The sequence below is a fragment of the Schistocerca gregaria genome, chromosome 10 (assembly GCF_023897955.1).
Source record: "Schistocerca gregaria isolate iqSchGreg1 chromosome 10, iqSchGreg1.2, whole genome shotgun sequence".
NCBI lineage: Eukaryota > Metazoa > Arthropoda > Insecta > Orthoptera > Acrididae > Schistocerca > Schistocerca gregaria.
In genome coordinates, this window is record NC_064929.1 from 125,787,475 (window position 1) to 125,809,607 (window position 22,133).

A 22,133-nucleotide genomic window follows, 5' to 3' on the forward strand; every position below is an offset into this window, starting at 1 on the left:
CACAATCATACTATCTCTCTACTATTCCACTCCCGAACAGCGAGCGGGAAAAACGAACACCTAAACCTTTCTGTTCGAGCTCTGATTTCTCTTATTTTATTTTGATGATCATTCCTACCTATGTAGGTTGGGCTCAACAAAATATTTTCGCATTCGGAAGAGAAAGTTGGTGACTGAAATTTCGTAAAAAGGTCTCGCCGCGACGAAAAACGTCTATGCTGTAATGACTTCCATCCCAACTCGTGTATCATATCTGCCACTCTCTCTCCCCTATAACGCGATAATACAAAACGAGCTGCCCTTCTTTGCACCCTCTCGATGTCCTCCGTCAATCCCACCTGGTAAGGATCCCACACCGCGCAGCAATATTCTAACAGAGGACGAACGAGTGTAATGTAAGCTGTCTCTTTAGTGGACTTGTTGCATCTTCTAAGTGTCCTGCCAATGAAACGCAACCTTTGGTTCGCCTTCCCGACAATATTATCTATGTGGTCCTTCCAACTGAAGTTGTTTGTAATTTTAACACCCAGGTACTTAGTTGAATTGACAGCCTTGAGAATTGTACTATTTATCGAGTAATCGAATTCCAATGGATTTCTTTTGGAACTCATGTGGATCATCTCATACTTTTCGTTATTTAGCGTCAACTGCCACCTGACACACCATACAGCAATCTTTTCTAAATCGCTTTGCAGCTGATACTGGTCTTCGGATGACCTTACTAGACGGTAAATTACAGCATCATCTGCGAACAACCTAAGAGAACAGCTTTACATGGTGAGCTTTCCTTTCTGCGAAAGAATCTGTTACCTCATCGAAGTTAATATAAATAGTACCCAAGACTGGTGTGGTTTCTTGATCTGATTACTTCTATTTTGTCGCTGTCTACTAGACAAAAGGAAACAGGCCTTTCCAATATTGCAGCCACTGTAACACACCACAAAAAAATAAGTGAGACTGTTTTGGTAACAATGGTCATTTTTATAACACGACAGAATATAAATCTTGAAGTACCAATATGAAATGCCTATTTGGCCTACTACAAGCAAAAAGCTTTATATTAGGAAATAGTTTCACATTTCATTCATACGCTTCAGTTTTTGAAGCACGAGATCGGAAAGTAGTAGTATGAAATTTTTGTATAAATTTGGAATTGTCATATTATTTCATAATTTGTGTGATGTTCCCCGTTTCTTCTCATCACTAATTCTGTAACTATTCCTATAGTTATCAAAACTCATTCCCCGGTTAACTCTACTAACCCTGCCAGAATCACCGGTTTAGTTATCCACCTTAGGCCTTATTACGTGTTCATACAACGCGTCTTTGCCCTACTCCCAGAATAGAACTTAAGCGGCTACTAGCCTGGAAATGTACAACTTGCCCCTTCTACTGTAGCAATCTGGCCAAAAATTTTCTGCCAAAATTTCATTTTCTTGGATACACCGAGAAGATAATACATAATCTTTCTTACCTGTTATTCTTGTTAGTTATTTATTTCCACTCTGGTAGTCTGAAACTATGGACTACTTATTATAATAATGCTAATCATTCGCATACCCAATCAATCACATAAACAAACGGCATTCACCACGTTCGGCTTTATTCTGTTCAGCTTGTGTAGCCACATCCCGTATTGTCGGCAGGAAAGTTTATTTCTAGATGCGGCGAGGATTCCTCTGGCATGGACATCAAGTACACTACGCATGCATTCAGAAATCAATTTAGAATGTGTTCAAAAAGCAACAGGTACGCGTTTCAAAATCATTTGAATAATCGATAGACTGAAGTGCACTAGATGCTTTGTGAAACAAGATTTTCCCCCCCTCAAGAATACGAATTTGCCTCCCTCAACACCAAAATTGCCACCTGGTTCAGATACCCTGGTTTGCTACGTACACAACCAACAGTGACATTTCTGCAGCCAGAAGCGGGAGGAGGTACTACTCACACGCGACTCAACTGCGCATGCACATGATCCCGCTCGTAACTGCTTGCATGAATCTAATGTAAATAGTTGAGACGTCACGCTCATCAGAGGTAATTTGTTGTCACGAAGCAGTGCATAGTCTTCCTAAACCCTTTGATACATTTTGCTGTTGACAAACGCTTGTATGAGCACTGTGGTTTTTTAAATATAGTGCATTTCCTTTGCAATTTAAGTTTTATACTCTCGTTCATATTTTGTTGCTGCAGTGTTATTCTGCAGTAGCGGGATACAGTAATATCCTTTGTTAAGAGTATCGGTTCTTACCAGCCGAAATTACAAGAAAATTAACTGAAAACTAAAACAATGAAAAATTCCCAGAATTCTAAATAATTCCCGGTTTTCCCCCTGATGAAAAAATTCCCAGGTATGTCCCAGATCTCTCGGGTTGGATACACCCTGTACTTATGTATTAGATATATTATTACTAAGTTAAATGAAACTTTTAAGATATTCAAATGTATGAGGACTGCCTTAAAATAAAGAAAGAAAGACAGACAGACAAGTTCATAGAAAACAATTATTTTATTACCAAAAGTTTTGTACACTTATGGTTACTTTTAAACATAATCACCAAAAAGAGCGAGACATTTATCGTACCTGTGGATAAGCTTTGCAATACCCTCTTCAAAAAATGTTGCTGCCAATGATGGCAAATGAGCATTGACGTTGTTTTGAAGATCTTCAATGGTTTGAAAGTGCTACCGTCCTAGCCATGTCTTAAGTTCAGGGGAAAGGTGAAAGTCACTGGGTGCCGGGCCAGGACTGTATGGCGGATGATCGAAAATGTCCCATTGAATTTGTCAAGCAGCTGTTGGGTTGTGCCAGCAGTGTGTGGACGAGCGTGGTCATAGATCAACACGATTTCCGAAGTCAGCATTCCTCTTTAATAGCTCTCCGCAAACGTACAGTTTCACAATAAGCAGCTGCATTGATAATGGTTCCAGGCTGCATAAACTCTACAAGCAACAAAAATTTTTGGTCTCAAAGCATGGTAGCCATAACCTTTCTGTTGTTGAATGTTTGATTGGTGAATTTGGATGCATCCATTGTTGTGATTGTCGTTTTGTTTCCGGTGGATCGTACTGGATCCAAGTTTCGTCTCCAGTAACAATTGGTTTCAAAAAAGTTCTCTCCTTCATTGTGATAACAGCCAAGGAAATTCAAAGCTGACACCATTCGTTGACTTTTGTGGCCTTATATCAACATTTTTGGAACCCAATGAGCCCAAAGTTTTTCGTAGCCTAAATGTTCAGTAATGATATAGTGTATGATAGAGCCTAAAACCTTCAGAATTTCCATAGACAAAGCAGTTATGGTGAACATACAATTTTCTTTAACCGTTCTGTCAACTCTTTCAACAAGGTCAACTGCAACGACAGGCTTGCGTCCTTGGCCCCTTCATTATGCACGTCATTTTGGCCATCTTTAAACTTTCAGCACAACTCACTGTCAGTCATGAAGTTATCACCGTGCGCTCAGCTCATTCACCGATGAATTTCTGCTGCACTATTCCCTTCAGCTTGCAGAAACCGAATTACACTTTCAAATCACACTTGGCAGGAGCAACGATGATGGCAGCCACATTTACGTGGCTGCAGTGCAATGCAGAGTGACGTCCTGAGGTTAGCAATAACAGAGTGTGTAGTGAGAGTGTTGCACAGCAGCCTACAGCACACGTCCACCTTCTGCCCCTTTTGTAGGTTCTATACTAAGTGATCAGAGGTTGGGGGGGGGGGGGTATTACAAGCCATCAACATTTTTCTTAATAGTGCTTTAGCTATGCTTTTTTTTAAAAAGATTGTGCACAGTCACAGCCTCGCACTGTTAGTACGGCAATATGTAAATGTCTGAGGCTGCTTCCTGTTCCGTAATTAAACACGTATGGACACACAGTTAAAAGGTGCCGAGAAATAGGTTGATCTTCAGGTTTGTCATAAATTTACAGATAATCTGTCTTTGAAGTTTTTCTATGGGTTGTGTTAGATACAGTTGTTCACAGCTGCACATTCGAGTTATAGCGGAAGTGGTAGCATAGTAGCTTGTGGCATTTTAAGGTTCACTGGTTGAAGCCTCAATGTGTAAATTTTTTTTTCTTCATTCAATTTAAAACACCTACATCTCGTAACTGTAAAATTAATCATCATTTTTTATGAATAATGCCTATCTTGTTTTTAATTACATACTGCACGTAAAATTCCTGTTTTCATTTCAAATATAAATTCTCAATTATCTATATTTTATGAAATATTGTTAATAAAGGTTGTTTAAAATCACAGTATCAAGCACATCATACAAATGCTGCACTTTTACATTTGCCACACTACCATTACAATACAAACCTAACGAAACTGATCCAGAGCCAAGTTGCGGGATTTGGCCTGAGAAAGAACAAGACCGCTAAGCTGTCAGACATACCGAAATTAACGCACGCAGCCTTTTCACATCACTGCTGAATGCTAGTGGGCTACAGAATGGCAAGTCATAAAAGAAGAGGAGAAAATGCAGTGCCTGGATGACTTCATGGATTCTGTTGTTGATCCACTCATTATCAACATAGCAGATAGCAGTTCCCGAACTGAAATGCATTTCTCGGATTCAGATAAGAAAAGAGCTAAGAGATTACCAGATGACTGACTTAACTAATATGTTAAGTGACTTAACAAGAGAATTTTATGCTTTCCATCCGGTCACCTAAGTGCACAGCAGCGTTTGATTTTTGCCAAATATTATTTCACTCTCTTTAAAAATTAAATGACGTACGAAGCCATATTGCTTTTTTTGCCCAACTCTTCTTACATCTGAACTGCAACTGCTCACATCATTGCAGGTTATTTGGGCTGCTGGTTGGCCAGTGCAGTGCAAGACTAATGCGCCGGTAAAGCTGTTGTCCGACACAAGGTCGCTCTGTCTATGTGCATGTAACACAGCATAAATTGTATCCTAGTGATCGCACTTGACTGTACTGGTCACAACTTGGCTTCTGCATTTGCTTGAATCTCATTGGGTTTCATTTCATGTGGAGCAGAAGAATACATGGTGTAATGTTTACATCAGGTTTATTCTTATGATGAACTGAGTATCAGAGGTGGTGCTGGCGTTATGGCATGGCGGTGTTTTTTTGCGGTTAGGATATAGTCACCTTATCGTACATTAGAAATTTCTGAGTGCACAATGATACTGACACTTTTTGCAGAATTATGTAGTGCGCCAAGTAGAGGAAGGGTTTGGAGATGATCGTATTAGCACGACAATGTACCCTGTCTTAAAGCAGCATTTGCAAGACAACAATAAAGTTACTGAAATAGACTAGTCTGCCTGAAGTCCCGAACTGAACCCAACTACAACTCTGGTTGGCATTACACAACACCATACACAATCTGCAGAAAATCCGGCATGTGCAGTCCAGGGGTCACATACCAATACAAATTTCTGGATTGCTCTACTCTACTTTTTTGTGAAGTGGATGGATTATAGCTGTGGTCCACTGACCTGTAAATTTTTGTTATCGAAATTTTTGGTAGTTACGTATAAGAATGTGTGTATCACGACACTTGGATATTTTCAGACTTCTGTCAGAACTTGACCTGCTCCACATGCCCTGTAATTTTTCAGCTCCTTATATCATTTGCACGATATATCATAAGGATGTGGACCAAAATAATTTTATATTCATGTTACAAATTATATTGTAAACATGCACTACTTCTTCATTTAAAACACATAGACATGCGTTAGTACAAATTTTACGTTGGTATCTGGTAAGCAATCACAAATTTTGGATGCAGAACTGCACAAACCTTTTGTATGGGGGACAGCCACAATGTGATATACAGAAGTGTTTTTTTTTTTTTTTTTACTTCCAATGTTGTAATTATGTACCTCATTGTTCCTTCTGAATAGCAGTGGATATTTACCACACTTTTGACAATGGCCTTGTTGGCCAAAAGCTTATTTTGTGACAGTCTTATTGTTGTGCCTATCTGCGACTCATCACCTCCTTTTCATAATATTGTTGTATGCCCAGCAGACTTGCAGCTGTTGAGATCGATGCCAAGACTGTATGCATGGGCAAAATTGCAACAAAAAGCAGAAGAAAGTGCCACCAACCTCAAAAAATACAAGAACATTAATCTAAATTATCAAGCAAATCAACAGAGAATTATCAGCAAGATACAATCAACTCCAAAGAAAGCCGTCACAATACCAGTTCCAAAGATTATTTACCAAATCTTTGGGAGACAACTACAAAAATACAGCAACAACAGCACGGTCCACTTGTTTCTTGGCCACAGTTTGTCAGAGGCCATTCATGTAGACAAGACAGTTTGTTGGTTGTCATGCCCACATAGAATGCAGTACAGTGGTTGCAGCTAAGCTTGTAGATCACATACCTGGTTTCACAAGTAGCCCTGCTTTTGATGGGATGGGGGATGTTTGTGACCAGACTGGAGCACGTGGTGGTGGAATGTAACAATATTGTGCGTAGTATAGTTCTTAATCACCATATAGCAGAGATGCACAGTCACAGATAGGCACAACAAAAAGACTGTCACAAAATAAACTTTTTGCCAGCAAGGCCTACTGGCCATATCTTTAACATGGTTTTAAAGGGGGCTACAATTTCAGCTTTTTTGACAACTGGGATTAGTTGTTCTAAATTGTCTGCTAATTTTATATTTGTAATTACTTGTTTTAAGCATTAATTTAACTTTGATTATGTTTGGTTTTGAACAAACATTTCTCATAGTACATTAACATTGCAGATTTCATTGTGAAATGTTTTGGTGCACTTCTATTATGCAAAATTACATTACTAGCATTTAGGTGTCGCTTGAAACATTTCCAATATAAAAAATAACTTACTGCTACTTTTAAACATTTATTGTAGTTTTACATGGGGTAATGAATGGTGCTAAAATTAAAGTCGGGTGATGCTGAGGGAATGAGAGTGAAAAACGATATGCAGAAAGTAGTTGTGTGTAGAATAATAACTTGCGGTGGCAGAATGAAAGAAGATATAAAATACAGACTAGCAAACACAGGAACATCTTTACTAAAAGTATTTGCCTGGAACGTACGAACAGATGAAAGTGGAACATCGGTGACAAAAAGAAACACAGTTCTGCACAAGAATGCTTGGTTTAGTGATTGATAATGAGATCTGTTGATCGGAAACATCCTCAGGCATCACACAATGAGATGGAAGGCAGTGTTGAGGGTACAATTTTAAAGAGAGAACAAAGCTCAACAACAATTAGAAGACTGAAATGGATGCAGATTGCACTAGTTATGCAGCGATGAGAGGCTTGACAGAGTAGCTAAGCATGGAGGTCTGTATAAAAGACATCTTTAAACTGCAGACCGCACTAACAATTTGTTTTACAAAGAAATCAATTACAAGTAAGAATCATCTCTCGTTTAAATTACAATTTTCTTTACACATACCTTAACAAGATCCAATGGAAGTGGGTCAGTGATGTTGTCAAGAAATTTCTTGAGATCCTGCTGTAGGAACTCGAACACGAGGTAAAGTTTCGCTTCCGAAACCACCACATCCAAAAGAGAAACGACATTCTGGTGCTTGAGTCCCTTCAAGAGTGAAATCTCACGTAATGCTGTCGACGGAACTCCTTCAGTTTCTCTGTGTAGAAGAAACCCGTTATGTACTACAAAAACACACTACTTCTTGTTACTTACTTACAGAAGGTGGATTAGCAAATTTAACCTCTTGTCTTATTAATTTTAAATCTGAGCCTCTCAGTTATTATGAATTTTACTAACCAATTCCAATCAAAAAACAAATAACCTGTTACAATTGTTAATGATAAGCAAAAAGAAGCAAATGTCCAGTAATATAAATGGTGGGGCAAATAAAAGGGCGCTGGCCTGTCAATACGAAGGGGCGTGAATGTATGCATATAACCATACTCCATGACACCCACACCACATGTACGCCTGCCACGTGATCCATGCCAGTTGGGATCGTAGTGCAGGCTATGTCAGTGTGAGTGGAGCAGTGCAAAATGGACTGTGGTACTCGCAGTGGAGGAGGGAGGTGTTCATTGTGGACAGTTACCAGACAAGAGTTATGGAACTAGTGTGGTCAGTGGTTTGCTAAAAAGTTTAATAGTGTCAACGCGTCAGCAAATAGTGTGGTGCAACACTAAGTCCAAAATTGGCATAAGGCAAGATCTGTTCTAAACAAATCAAGGAACATCCCAAAAATGCCTAAGAGTCCTACCAAATCAGACACCTTTTGCACGAGACCAGCATATCACTTCGATCATGTGGACAAATAATCCAGCTGGGCCTCCACCCACATCCCTAACGTGTCTGTTGTTCATGCACTGAAACCAGATTCTCCTCAGCATCTCCACTTTTGTGAATGACTGTTCACTGAGATAACAATGAATGGCTTGGACACAGATCTGTTCTTTATGTCTGATGTAGCATGGTCTCACCTGAGTGGTTATGTCAACTCTCAGAATCACACATTCTGGGCAGCGAAGAATCTGCATAACTAACCACTGCAAGATCACACGGTTGGGGTTTCCTGTGCAGTGTTTGCATGTCGCATTGCTGGTCCCATCTTTTGTCAGACACTGACTTTGGCGCCATCATTGCTTGTTGCAGCATTAGCACAAACCTTGGAGCACATTTACACAGTTTTCAGCCTGCCAGAGTTGTTGGCAGAGGTCAGCCTGGTTGCAGCTCTAGCTTGCCACCCAGGTTACATGATGTATCAGTGAGTGATTACTTTCTTTGGGGAGCCCTCAGGTATATTGCAACAACCCACTTAGTCTTCAAGAAGTGCCAAAAGAACATTTAAGATGGGACTGCAACAATTCCAGCAGGCAAGCTTCAGCCCGCCTTCAGCAACTTGATGACCAGGGCCCAAAAGTGCCAAGAGATGAATGGTGGTCACTTTCAACATTTGCTATAGTCAAATTAATACTTTATTTCCTTTCCTCTACTGTGTGTGTTTGTATCCTGGAACTCTGTTCTCCGGACCACTTACTTGCCCTCAGTCTGTGTTATATATTTCCTCAAAACTCACCCACTGTATTTCATAATGCGGGCATTTTGAGCAATTCAAAATCTCCTATATTTTTAGTGTCGCAGAATTTGCACAGTTACAGCAATGAAAAAGGGTAAATATATCTTAAACCATTCAAGGAAACCTAAATACTTCCAATCAGTTGTACAAAACTATTTTGTGGTGCAAACAGGTGGAATATTTAGTTGCTGGCAGTAAAGAGAAAGAATATTTTCTTGAAGACTGCCAGTATCTCAAAATCTTAAGTTAATAACAGTGCTGCAGGTTGGGATATAAAATAATATTTTGCCATCAAGCTGTATTTCAAACTCACTTTACACAAGGGACTTTCTGATAAAATTGACTACCCATGGGTGGGCATAACGTGCTCACATGTAAATCAGCCGTCATTAATCAGTTGACTGTGCGAAGTGTGGAGTTCCATATCTGGAGTATGGAGCAGACAGTGCAATTTCAGTAACGGGTGGTGGTGGTGGTGGTGCCATCTGCTAACATCGCAGATTAACCTCTTCTGGCTTGGCTCAATCCTGTCATAGTAATTGATTTTGTGCTTTCATGTGTTCATATTCTTTGTAATTTCCTGTTTCCTATGACACAGAGCACAGGTGGCACAAGGGTCCAGGATTTTTCCTAATAGTGATCTCCAACAAGAGTAATGAAATATCTGAAAGCACAAGGTTTTAGAAAAAAAAGGAAAAGAAAAAGCCTGGACAAAGTGTAAATAAGAACATAGACAAATGTTTTGGTTAAACTGTGAAAAGGATACATTTAACAATAAAAATAACTCTTGACATTACTCAACACTCACAAAGCAATCAAAATACGAAGGATGAAGTAAAAGGGTGTTATTTACTGATATTTTCTGGAACAGATAAATGTATTCATTTTGAAATGTTTGGACAATGTTTTTTCCCTTTCTTCAGTTCCACACAACCTTTGTCAATAGTAGCCATTATGAATTTTGCAACTTCCTATGTTTTGTTAATAGTATATTTTGATTATTTTGTAAAAAGGAGGGTCTCTCATAACCACATTTTCACCATTCAGGTACTACAGTGCACAGGCAACAATTCTCACAACACATGCAATTTTGGCATGGATATGCAATTGAAAACACGAGAGTTGAGTCAATACAGGAAGAAAACATCGACTGCTTTGTAGCAGACTCACCTGCCACAAGCAGTTGATCAAGACAAGGGAGTCAATCGTGTCAAAGAGGCTTTGAAAGAATGATTTTATTATTATTGGATACCTCTTCACAGTCCTTCATCACAACTGTGTTCGGTTATAAAGGTAAAGTGAACTGGCCTCACTTGCTACAGTGGATACCACAAAACAAGCACAAAGTTCTGCCCGCCAAGAAAGGTCATACATAAAAGCAGCTGTTAAAGCTCATTTTGTTCATCTGGCAATGATTTAAACAATTATTTGACGTAACATCGTGGCAAAAATCAATACAAATAAACATTTACACCATATCCTTCCTGAGAGGGATGCCACAAGTCGACACTGTTCATCCACAGAGCTTTTTATGGGGCACTAGCATGAAACTGCTATGAAAGAAGACACGTTAGCAGACGCATTGTGGAACTTTTAAGCAGTGGCACCACAGAATGAGGATATCATCTTCACAACACAATGTTCCACAATTAAACAGAAATGTCGGAGGGCTTTTGTGAAAATATTTTTTATTAATACCCGTAACCTCACACTTGTTTGAGAAAATGTACTGTTTTTGCAGTACTCTACATCAATCTCCTCTCTCATTAGCAAGGAACTGAACTATCTAGTAACGTCTTTCAAAACACCAAAAGTTTATGAAAAGTATCAATGTTGTCATACTCAATTGCCATACAAACTAATTTAGTAGTGAAAAGATCAAATCCAAATCAACCTGCAGTAGTTTATAGTTAGACAATTCAACAGGGCTCCTGTGCGCATCAATATTTTTAAATAATAAACCTTTGACACTCATTCCATCTTAATGCAAACAGTTACAGTTGCATATTCACAAAAGCTAACCAAAAAACATAAATTCAAGGATAAATGTCACTACATCATAATGTAGTATGATAGGTTCAGAATAGTACATTTCAAAAGATACAAAACTTTAAGATAAATGCAAACAAAAATGAAAAATACTTTAAATCAATTACACATCTTCAGTAATTTAATTAAATGTTTTGAAGCCACCCAGCTCAATTCATTCCCCACCGCCCATCCTCCCCATGTGTGGTCAATTGTAACTGGTAATTACAGAGAAGTCATCCTACAGTATTTTAGATTTCTACACACCATAGAAGAAATAGCTAAGTATAATCATTACTAAATAACTACTTCTGCTCACAACCTGTATAACAAATATATGGGCAACTGTATTGCAGAAATATGATAAACAGTTACAGTTTTTGTTAAGGGTGGTTCAAATTAATGTTAATTGGCTCTGCATCTACATCTATACTCTGCAAACCTTTGTGAAGTGGCAAGGCTCAATGGATCATTATAAATTGCAACAATTACAGCATAAAGCAAATACAAGGTTTTACGTCAAATAAAAACAAAGACTAGTAAACAAGTATGAACTTCAATGATTCACAAAGAGGTAATCTCGCAATGTGAAAGTGCATCCCAAAAACCACAAATGAAATGAAATTAACTACAAAAATAGTAAAAACCTTGTTGTTTCAAGTACATTAATCAAGCCGTGATACAGCAGCAAGAAGGGTACGCTGAATCTACCAAAACTGAACATCAGCTTTGACTTGTGGCTTAATGATATGCAATTAGTTATAAAGAGCAGCTGTGTGCTTTATGTCACAAACCATTTTCAAGAATTAGCCACATTGCTTCATCCACATTCTAAATGGTTTCGGTAATGTAAAAGTTATGATATTCGTGCATATTGATACTACCCTACTTATAGACAGCCTAAACAAAATCTGTCGGCATTAGTAAGGACTAAGTGTTTTAGTATATTAGTCAGTGGTTTTTTAAACCATGTCCTAATGCTGTGACAAACAGTCAATGAACTTGGTGAAAGTGGAAATCTGTTTACTGTGAACATACTTTTGAGTTCCGTCTGAGGACACAGGGTGGATCTCCCGAGTAGCCTTATGGAAGGTGGCATGCAGGAATGTATTGAGAAACGGAGAGAATAAATTCACATGTGGGTGGATTCAAATGGGGGGCTCACTTCGAAGGTAGGCAGTAACAAAGTATTGAAGTATAAATTTGCAGCATATCTACCTCTAATAGCAAATAGCTCGAAGGTAATGCAAACAACCACATTTAATATTATCTACAGAGACTCCTCTCCAGTTCATAGCTTCATTGCTAACTTTTCCCTCTGTTAAAGGGACATGTTGCTATTAGTCCAAGAGAGCACATCACAGGCTGGACCTCTTCGATTTTCTTTGGCCTTAAAAGAGAATTTGAAACTCACTATTCAGACATTTACTAAAGCAATATGACAACATTTTTTAATGTAAATAAATAAGCTTGCACCTTGGGGAGAAGGAGCACAAAACTTTTCTAATTAATCAACGTCGTCAGTTGACAAGTGTGTGGTGTAGAATTCTTGTAATCGTAAAGTCACCATTTCAAATATTTAATTAGTGCCAGCCATTTTTTCAAAAATCTTGTTATATTAATACAGATTCAACAATATTACTGATGTATATAATTTTTCTCAGTCATCATCAAAGACTTTTTAAGCTTGTCTACATAATATTTTACTACATTCTCACATCAGAGCATGTTATCAAACGACCTAGTTTTTATTGAAACATTCAGTTTCAATGTGTTACTTTCTATACACATTTGTTAAAAATTATGGCAAATACAGTTGCTACTAGCAAAATTCAAAACAGTGACTTTATAAAAATCTTGTATTTTGTAGTGTGCTCTCAGCTCCCAGGAACTACGTTAATCAGTTGGAAATGCTTTACTCTGACAACCAATGAGAAGTCTTCTGATCTGCAAACGTTATTTTTATACAGGGTGTCACTCCTAAGAATCCAGTGTGTTTCCTTTGGTGTTTTTATGTGTATTTTTAATTTCGTTTTTTGCAATATGTAGATGGGGTCAAATCCAAACAAATACTGCTCGTCACATCCTTCATGCGACACCTGGTGTTGACAGAAAATATCGGTTTGGATCCTGACACAAAATTATCTTTGAAATCGAAATTTACGTGCCCGTGTGATAAGAGCAGCAGAAGAATAACCTCAACTCCAGCAGTGAGTGAGCAGCGTCACTGCACGGCAGTAGCAGCCTGTGCAGGCCACTGCTGGAGTACCAACTACTCTTAATGTAGTAGTGACCTTGTTACTACACATCAATAAAATGAATACCATATTACACTAATTTGGTACCGCTCTATCACAAGGGCATGTAAATTTCAGTTTTGAAGATAATTTTGTGTCAGGATCCAAACTGATATTTTCTGTCAACACCAGGTGTCATATGAAGGATGTGACAAGTAGTATTCGTTTGGGCTGACCCCAGCAGCTGCATATTGCAAAAACAAAATCACAAATATCTACTGACAAACCAGAAAAAACACATCTGACAACTCAGTAGGTACATCTTATGTATGCAGGGTGCAATCAAAAAGTAATAGGACTGGCTTCTTTACAAATAATTTATTTATTGCACGTATTGGTACAGACCCTCAATAGTCTTTGAAGTAGGATCCTTGGGCTTCGAGACACTGAGTATAGTGTGTGTCGCCAATCTGCAGATGCCTTCTGGAAGTCCCTGGCCAGAATGCCGTCTAGAATCTTTTACAACCGCTTCAATGTCTTCAATGAATTGAAACTTTGTTCCTTTGTGTCCCGTTTCAAGTGAGGAATAAGAAAGAAGTCTGGGGAGCCATGTCTGGTCTGTAGCTGGGTAGGCAACAGGGCAATGCCATACTGAGCCACCTGCTCCCACACTAACAGCACAGTACATTATCGTGGTGGAGCTTCCCAAAACGGGCGACGTCTGGTTGTACGCAGTTGACTCACTTTTACCTTTCTAACACTTCCGGGTAAAACTGTGCATTTGAGGTTTTCCCTGGGGGTACGAACGCCTTGTGGATGTTGCCATGGTGATGAAAAAAAAGCAGAAGCACAGTTTTTACCTTGGACTTCCTCATCCGAGCCTTCTTTGGGAAATGAGAAGTTTTCATGTGCCATTTGAAATTTGGTGAGGCCACTCTGGAAATGTCAGGTTTTGTCTCCAGTAACCATTTTATTGCAAAAGTGTGGGTTTTCTTGATCACACCTCAGGATTTTTGTTGAAACTGCACACATTTCGTTTTCTGTTCACCAGTCAAGGATCTGGACACGAACTATGCAAATATTCCCCACCACCAAAACATCAGTATTGATGGTTTGGGTGGTTCTGTAAGAAAGGCTTAACTGCTCACTAATCAGGCTGATTGATAACCAATGATCTGAGTCCAGAAGTTGTTTCACTTTTGTCACATTTTTGTTGACCCTCAATGTTGACAGGCAACCAGTGCATTGGTTGTGTGTGAGAAGCTCTCTCCCCTCCCAGAACAACTTGTGCAACTCAAAAAAAACTAAAAAACTGAGCGGTTTAGGGCAGCATCCCAATAGGCCTGGTTAAGCACAATGGAAGTTTCTGTGGCAGTTTTTTCAGGTCTGAAGTAAAACTTCATGGCGCAGCACTGCTCGAGATTCTGTTCCATTCTGCACATGACAACACTGCTTCACAGAGGTTTAATAGAAAGAGCGTGCTCAACCTCCACAGACCCGCACAGGACTGCAAAGGGTTGTATTCTGTTCACAAATGTCACCCACCCCCCCTTCTCCCCAAGCCCTAACCAGGCCAAGACACTACCTCCCACAATAATTTGTTTCGCCTACAGAAAATAAGCCCTACTACTTCATTGACACACCTTTTACAAAACTTATATCACACTACTTTAGGAACCGATGTCCAGAAAAACAACTTCAAATCCCGTGGGGGGGAATCGAAGAAAGCCCATGTAAGGCCTCCTTGTAAATGCAAAGCTAGGTTCAAATCTTTATGTAACTAGAAGCAATTAACTTTATTCAGAAGCCAGTCACAGGGTTAATTTCTGGCCAAACTTTTTCATTAACTCCCATCCAAGCCCAACCTAGCTGTCAGGGATCTGTGAACACAAACAGAAGTGCAAGGATACATAATCAGGTGCCCAAACAAAAGCATTCATTTAACATGCTGCTGAAGACGGGAGGACAGTACAATCAAAATATCTCAGAACACAAAAGACACCATCAACTCGGTTGCCTAACAATATTTCAAAATTTCTGTAGTAGGTCGCTGTATTAAACTATTTTCCTTCCAACGTAGGATCAAATACTTCAGAACTGTCAAGTGAAATGCACAAGCAGGTAACATGTCAGGTCATGGTACAGTTGCTTACCATAAACTTGCACACTCTCCCAGTATTAGTTTCTTTTTCTATGGTGTTAACACCTCTACAGGAGCTACACTTATAGCAAATCTGAAGGCTCTGTAGCGTAGTGAAATCAAGTTTACAACTTACGGCGGATCTCGGATGAAGAGGTTAATATGGCAAAAGACATAAGCACTACAAAAAGCAGGTAGCAGTAACAGGTAGAGACGAGAATTAAGAAACAAAAGTGCAGAGTAAGTCAAATTGATAAAACAACTAAAATATCCAGTAGAATGTTAATTAATCAATCGTTTAAACAGTTTCAGCATTCTTTTCTATTATAGCAGCCACACACCATTATTAGCATTTGTCATAACCATTCCTAGTTACAACAGCCACGTGCCGTTAGCCAGATGCGTCCCACGAAGTTCTGCAGCTCGCCGTGTCAGAGGCGCACCTTGTCGACTGTGCGGTCCCGAGCTAAGCTGAATCATGTGGTGCTACGACTCGAATACGTTGCAGCACAGACACCACAGAATTCAACTTGTGCTAGGGACCCCTGTCCACATGGCAGTTAGTAATCGCCTCTGCTCACAAAGCAGCGGTCATGCGGTTAGTCCGAAGGGAAAGGTCCGTCCAGTTTTAGTTAAGTGGCCTCCTGCTGTCGACCTGCAATGCTCAGCAACAGCTACTGCTTAACAGCTGTGGTTATGTGGAATGTCAAACATTGGGAGGTGAAGGTAAAGATGTGCCGTGGCAACCAGGAAAACTGAATTAGTTAAAACTCAATATAACATAATGTAATTGAATAGAAAAAAATCTTCTCTCAAAGAGGCCACAGGAGAACACACACACAGAGCCAGTGGCTACAAAAGCTTGCACATATAAAACTTGCTGCCTCCTTGTGAGTAGATTTTTTATCTATCCAATTAGTAAACTCAACAGAACAGTATACACAAAAGTGCAAACTTATACGACTAGTGCGACTGAGGAATACAAGAAGTTAACTGAAAAAGCAAGAACTATATTGACACATATTCACTCAACATTTTCAAATTTGTCAATCATTGTGTTGTCCCGATAACAAATATTTTTAGGTTCAAGTAAATAATATCAACAAAGCAGAAAAGATCAACACAATGTTAAGGTACTTATGAGCTTATAAATACTGTATAAATGTTGTTCAGCTACTCTCCTTAAAACCTAAAAGGAAATAAATACCACAACCAGGGTTAAAAACGTCGACATCCGATAAATGAGCAATGAGGCACACTGCGTACTAATAACTATACTTTTACCTGCAAGTGACACTAGAATGAAATTTCTTGCTTGTGGCCAGAAGACAGACATGGAATTTCAGTTATCTGGAGGGGGTAGGGTGAGACGAATAAAAATGTCAAGAGTGCTGTGTGTTGTGACCCAGCATAAACATATGGTATTCAATACTGTAATTGCAAACCTTGAGACCATGCACTCTGGAATTCACAAGACACTACAATGGAACAAATACGCAATCATGTATCTCTAAAATGGTTTCTAAGCGGTCAAAGATATCCAACAAAGTTCATCGAATACAAAACTGTCACAAATTCACTACCTGAGGTGTAAAGGGGAGCAAGTTCAATTTTAGTCCTTATTTCTAAGACCCATAAACTGTTTCATTTGCAGATGAAAGGTTAGTATGTTCTAGCACGTGGCTGATTTAGGCAGTCTTAGATGGGCACGCACCAGTCTAATACTGTCTACATTAGCTGTGTTCTACAGCATGACTGGTACCTTCCTTCCACAAATGAATGGTCTTACAAATATGGTCTGAACCTGAAATTGTAGAAACTATCCATATGTCTCAGATGCGCAACTTATATGGACCATTCCACCAAAAGTGAAACGACACTGAGTTTTCCCCCCCTTAATTCTTGATTTTGCAAATAAAATTGTTGCCACAGAGTTGCCTACACTGTATAAAAAACACATGAAACACTGGAATTTTATTATAATTCTGGATGTAAATCTAGGTATCTGCTAATAGGAAAGCAAGTTCTTAAACAATTGTTTCATAATGTAAGTTTTCAAAGACAGTGGCTATTAATTTTCTGTGACTGAACTTTTAAATTCTTTCATGCTTCTATTACTAACATGTAAAACTTAAATGTTTTGCTGTAATGCAAACACACTTTTTAATGAAAATAAAAAAATGTATGTTTTACAGTCCCCCACAAATACAATAAAATAAATAAGTTTGTATTATTAAAAAAGTTAATAATATTCTCAATGAAAGTAAATTTTATGAGTAGGAAATGTAAGGGAAAATCATGCAATATGCAAATAACCTGCAACTTAAAACTTTAGCCTTCAATCTTTTTAAAGTCATTGACACTTTCTGTCACAGCTTAAAGCCTAAGTTCGAAAACAATCTGAAAAAGGTTTATTTTTGCTGAATTTTAATGAACTTCCAAGTTACTATTTTAATAAACTTTAAAAACTTGCATAAATGAGAGGAAATAATTTGTTTTATATCTTACCTAATGTCCGATATTTATTAGGTTCTTCTCATGAGAGGATGTCTACAGAAATGAAATCCATGGCTTTATTACAAAATTGTTCAGCACTGTGTTTCCTGCATTTCAATAATGTAATTCCAGCAACTTTGCCTCTTAAGATATTACCTACAAACTGGTTGTGTGTAGGCAAAAGAATTAGACTAACAGCAAAGTGAAAAGCCTCTGTGTAAAATTTGCAAATGATGTTACACATTAGCTATTATGAAAGAAACTTTTTCATGTGACATGGAATGCCGTCTCAACAAATGTGGCAAAAGGGTGCTAGTTACCGATATAGGCAGGGATCTAGAGATCTCTCTCATTAATGGATGCACAAATGAATCTATTACTGTGTTGGGCATCCTCCTACAAAGAAACTAATAAAAGTAAATAAACTCCCAACAAATTTTGTCCAAAAGTAACAAAACAACACAGGAATGCAATGTCGAAATTCAAATTTAATTCATAAATATAGCAGCATATTGCACTTAAACATAAGCGGCCAACCAGCAGTAATTTTGAAAAAGTTATACACACGGGAAGTACTTTTAGAGAACAAAAATCATGTAAGTTCTATGCTTAAATAAACACTGGCATAAGTGTCAATTGCAACTTCGTACATTCACTTACAGGCTACAGTTTACTAGTGAGTTTTTATAGAGAAAATTTCATTACGGGATCATGCATTCTAGTTGAGCAATCACAAACCTCTGAAGTTAGACTAATTGCTACAATGACAAACTACACTCCTGGAAATGGAAAAAAGAACACATTGACACCGGTGTGTTAGACCCACCATACTTGCTCCGGACACTGCGAGAGGGCTGTACAAGCAATGATCACACGCACGGCACAGCGGACACACCAGGAACCGCGGTGTTGGCCGTCGAATGGCCCTAGCTGCGCAGCATTTGTGCACTGCCACCGTCAGTGTCAGCCAGTTTGCCGTGGCATACAGAGCTCCATCGCAGTCTTTAACACTGGTAGCATGCCGCAACAGCGTGGACGTGAACCGTATGTGCAGTTGACGGACTTTGAGCGAGGGCGTATAGTGGGCATGCGGGAAGCTGAGTGGACGTACCGCCGAATTGCTCAACACGTGGGGCGTGAGGTCTCCACAGTACATCGATGTTGTCGCCAGTGGTCGGCGGAAGGTGCACGTGCCCGTCGACCTGGGACCGGACCGCAGCGACGCACGGATGCACGCCAAGACCGTAGTATCCTACGCAGTGCCGTAGGGGACCGCACCGCCACTTCCCAGCAAATTAGAGACACTGTTGCTCCTGGGGTATCGGCGAGGACCATTCGCAACCGTCTCCATGAAGGTGGGCTACGGTCCCGCACACCGTTAAGCCGTCTTCCGCTCACGCCCCAACATCGTGCAGCCCGCCTCCAGTGGTGTCGCGACAGGCGCGAATGGAGGGACGAATAGAGACGTGTCGTCTTCAGCGATGAGAGTCGCTTCTGCCTTGGTGCCAATGATGGTCGTATGCGTGTTTGGCGCCGTGCAGGTGAGCGCCACAACCAGGACTGCATACGACCGAGGCACACAGGGCCAACACCCGGCATCATAGTGTGGGGAGCGATCTCCTACACTGGCCATACACCTCTGGTGATCGTCGAGGGGGCACTGAATAGTGCACAGTACATCCAAACTGTCATCGAACCCATTGTTCTACCATTCCTAGACCGGCAAGGGAACTTGGTGTTCCAACAGGACAATGCACGTCCGCATGTATCCCGTGCCACCCAACGTGCTCTAGAAGGTGTAAGTCAACTACCCTGGCCAGCAAGATCTCCGGATCTGTCCCCCATTGAGCATGTTTGGGACTGGATGAAGCATCGTCTCATGCGGTCTCCACGTGCAGCACGAATGCTGGTCCAACTGAGGGGCTAGGTGGAAATGGCATGGCAAGCCGTTCCACAGGACTACATCCAGCATCTCTACGATCGTCTCCATGGGAGAATAGCAGCTTGCATTGCTGCGAAAGGTGGATATACACTGTACTAGTGCCGACATTGTGCATGCTCTGTTGCCTGTGTCTATGTGCCTGTGGTTCTGTCAGTGTGATCATGTGATGTATCTGACCCCAGGAATCTGTCAATAAAGTTTCCCCTTCCTGGGACAATGAATTCACGGTGTTCTTATTTCAATTTCCAGGAGTGTATTATTTGAAAGCCGCTGTATAGAAATGTGGCATATTAATTATTATGGATACATCACATCTCTAACTACTGTCAGATGTGCATTACTAGACAAATCAGAAACTTTGCCAGTAGGTTGTGAGCAGAGTAGTTGTGCAGAAATATTATTATTTGCACTGACTTCAACTTAAAATTGCCATTTCCCTAAATGGCTTGCTATCTATAAGAGACCTAATACCAAATTTCAGTGAACACACCAGAGTAACAGATTCCACTGCAACAAGTGTAGATGAAATTGTAAGCAGTATAAGTTATGATGCTACAAAAACATTCATTTTGGAGCTGAGCACCCAGCACTTTTCTCTCAGTGCCAAATTCAGATAATATCCATTAAGTTACAATGAGTCAGGAACTTAAGTCAACAAAATGTGTATGTATTTGTCTCAAAAGGGAATGAAAATTTTCTGTCATTTAGCACCTACTGTTCAGTAGGGACTAACTACAATGCTTTTGTGTCACAATTCATGAGTATTTAAAATGGATGTTTCAATTTCATAACAGTATGTGACACATGGTAAAATATACTCATGGATAACTCAAGGCATCAAGATCTTTAGCATTAAAAAGAGGAAACTCCATATGGAATCAAAAAACAACATTATGCAGCATTTGTCTTGTTTGTAAACACATACAAAGTAATATTTCACATTCATTAAAATTGCATACAGTGAATGCATCTTAATGCCTTAAACTAATCAAAAGCTGTAAGACAGATTGTCAATACTGAAGTAGGTGCTGAAGAACGTACTCATTTTAACCCCAAATTAGAGATTGAGAGGGAAGCAGTTATGAAATGCAGACCAATTTGTGAAGATTTCAGCTGTTTCACTTTGTAACTTCTCCCTCCTCACATAAATCCCAATAAAATGAAATACATATCTGCATTAACTTCAGTTTACTCATGCATCCTGCTTTCAAGTGGCTAACATTGCAAAATCCTTCAAAGATCGTAGCTCTGTTTGCTGGGACGAAAGTCTCAAAAAACTGAGATAGAAAATCCCCCCTTCCCCCAAACACCAATGTTATCCATTTTTTTCTGATGTATGCTAGGGAAAGTACATAATCAAACATAAAAAAACAATGTTTTTCTGAATAACCAAATATGGATTAGGCGAGGGCAAAGGACCGTGTACACTATAAACAAACTAATCACTAAATTAAGCAAACTCCCAATAACAAGCAGTGTGCATCCAGTTTCTTTTAGGATTTTACTTAAGTATTTCACAAGAGAGACCATAAACTGCTGCTCACAAGATCGCTGTTTACAGTTTCCATGGAAATTTTTTAAGTTGATTTCCATCCTGTCTCAAAAATAGAAAACGAAGATAGTTATACAACAAAAAGTGGAGAGCGACTCTTCAAGATGAAAGGAAATACAGAAATGAGTATGCCAGGGGTCCATACTAGACCAGACACTACACTTACGTTATATAAAATATCCATGAGAGTTAACTCCAAAAAAATTGTTTGTAGATGATTCAGGAGCAATAGTTTGCTGTAAAAACAACACAGAACTAGCATAGAATAGAATTAAAAAATAAAATAACCCTCTTCAAGCACCTGAAACTTAGATAATAACAACACTATGAAACTGAACCTTCCACAACACAAATTGCACACTTCAGGACCAATAAATGCCAGAGAACATAACACAGTTAAATTACGTGGGCAAAGAAGTGACCAACACAGACTTAAATTTCTTGGAGTTTCTATAAACAAAACAGCAATACTGAAATGCCCGATTCTGTCTGTCTGCTTTGACGTGTGACATCATCAAGACACTGTACAACCCTATTCGCACTGTATACAATACGGAAATCACACAAATGAACAAAGATATTAAATTATGTGAAATATTTTAATTTTAGTAATATAATGAAACTAATGGGATGGAAAGTAGATGGTCTTGGACATAAACAAGCTAAATACACAGTAAGAATGTTACCATTC

General features: G+C 39.3%; 1 protein-coding gene across 1 annotated transcript in view; it reads right to left on the bottom strand.

The window, feature by feature from the left end:
• LOC126293448 (cyclin-dependent kinase 2-like) overlaps window positions 1-22,133 on the bottom strand; it is a 40,542-nt gene that overhangs the window by 12,620 nt on the left and 5,789 nt on the right. Inside the window, exon 2 of the mRNA XM_049986681.1 lies at window positions 7,436-7,631. Coding sequence (XP_049842638.1) covers window positions 7,436-7,631 — 196 coding nt within the window. The remainder of the gene's footprint in view (window positions 1-7,435; window positions 7,632-22,133) is intronic.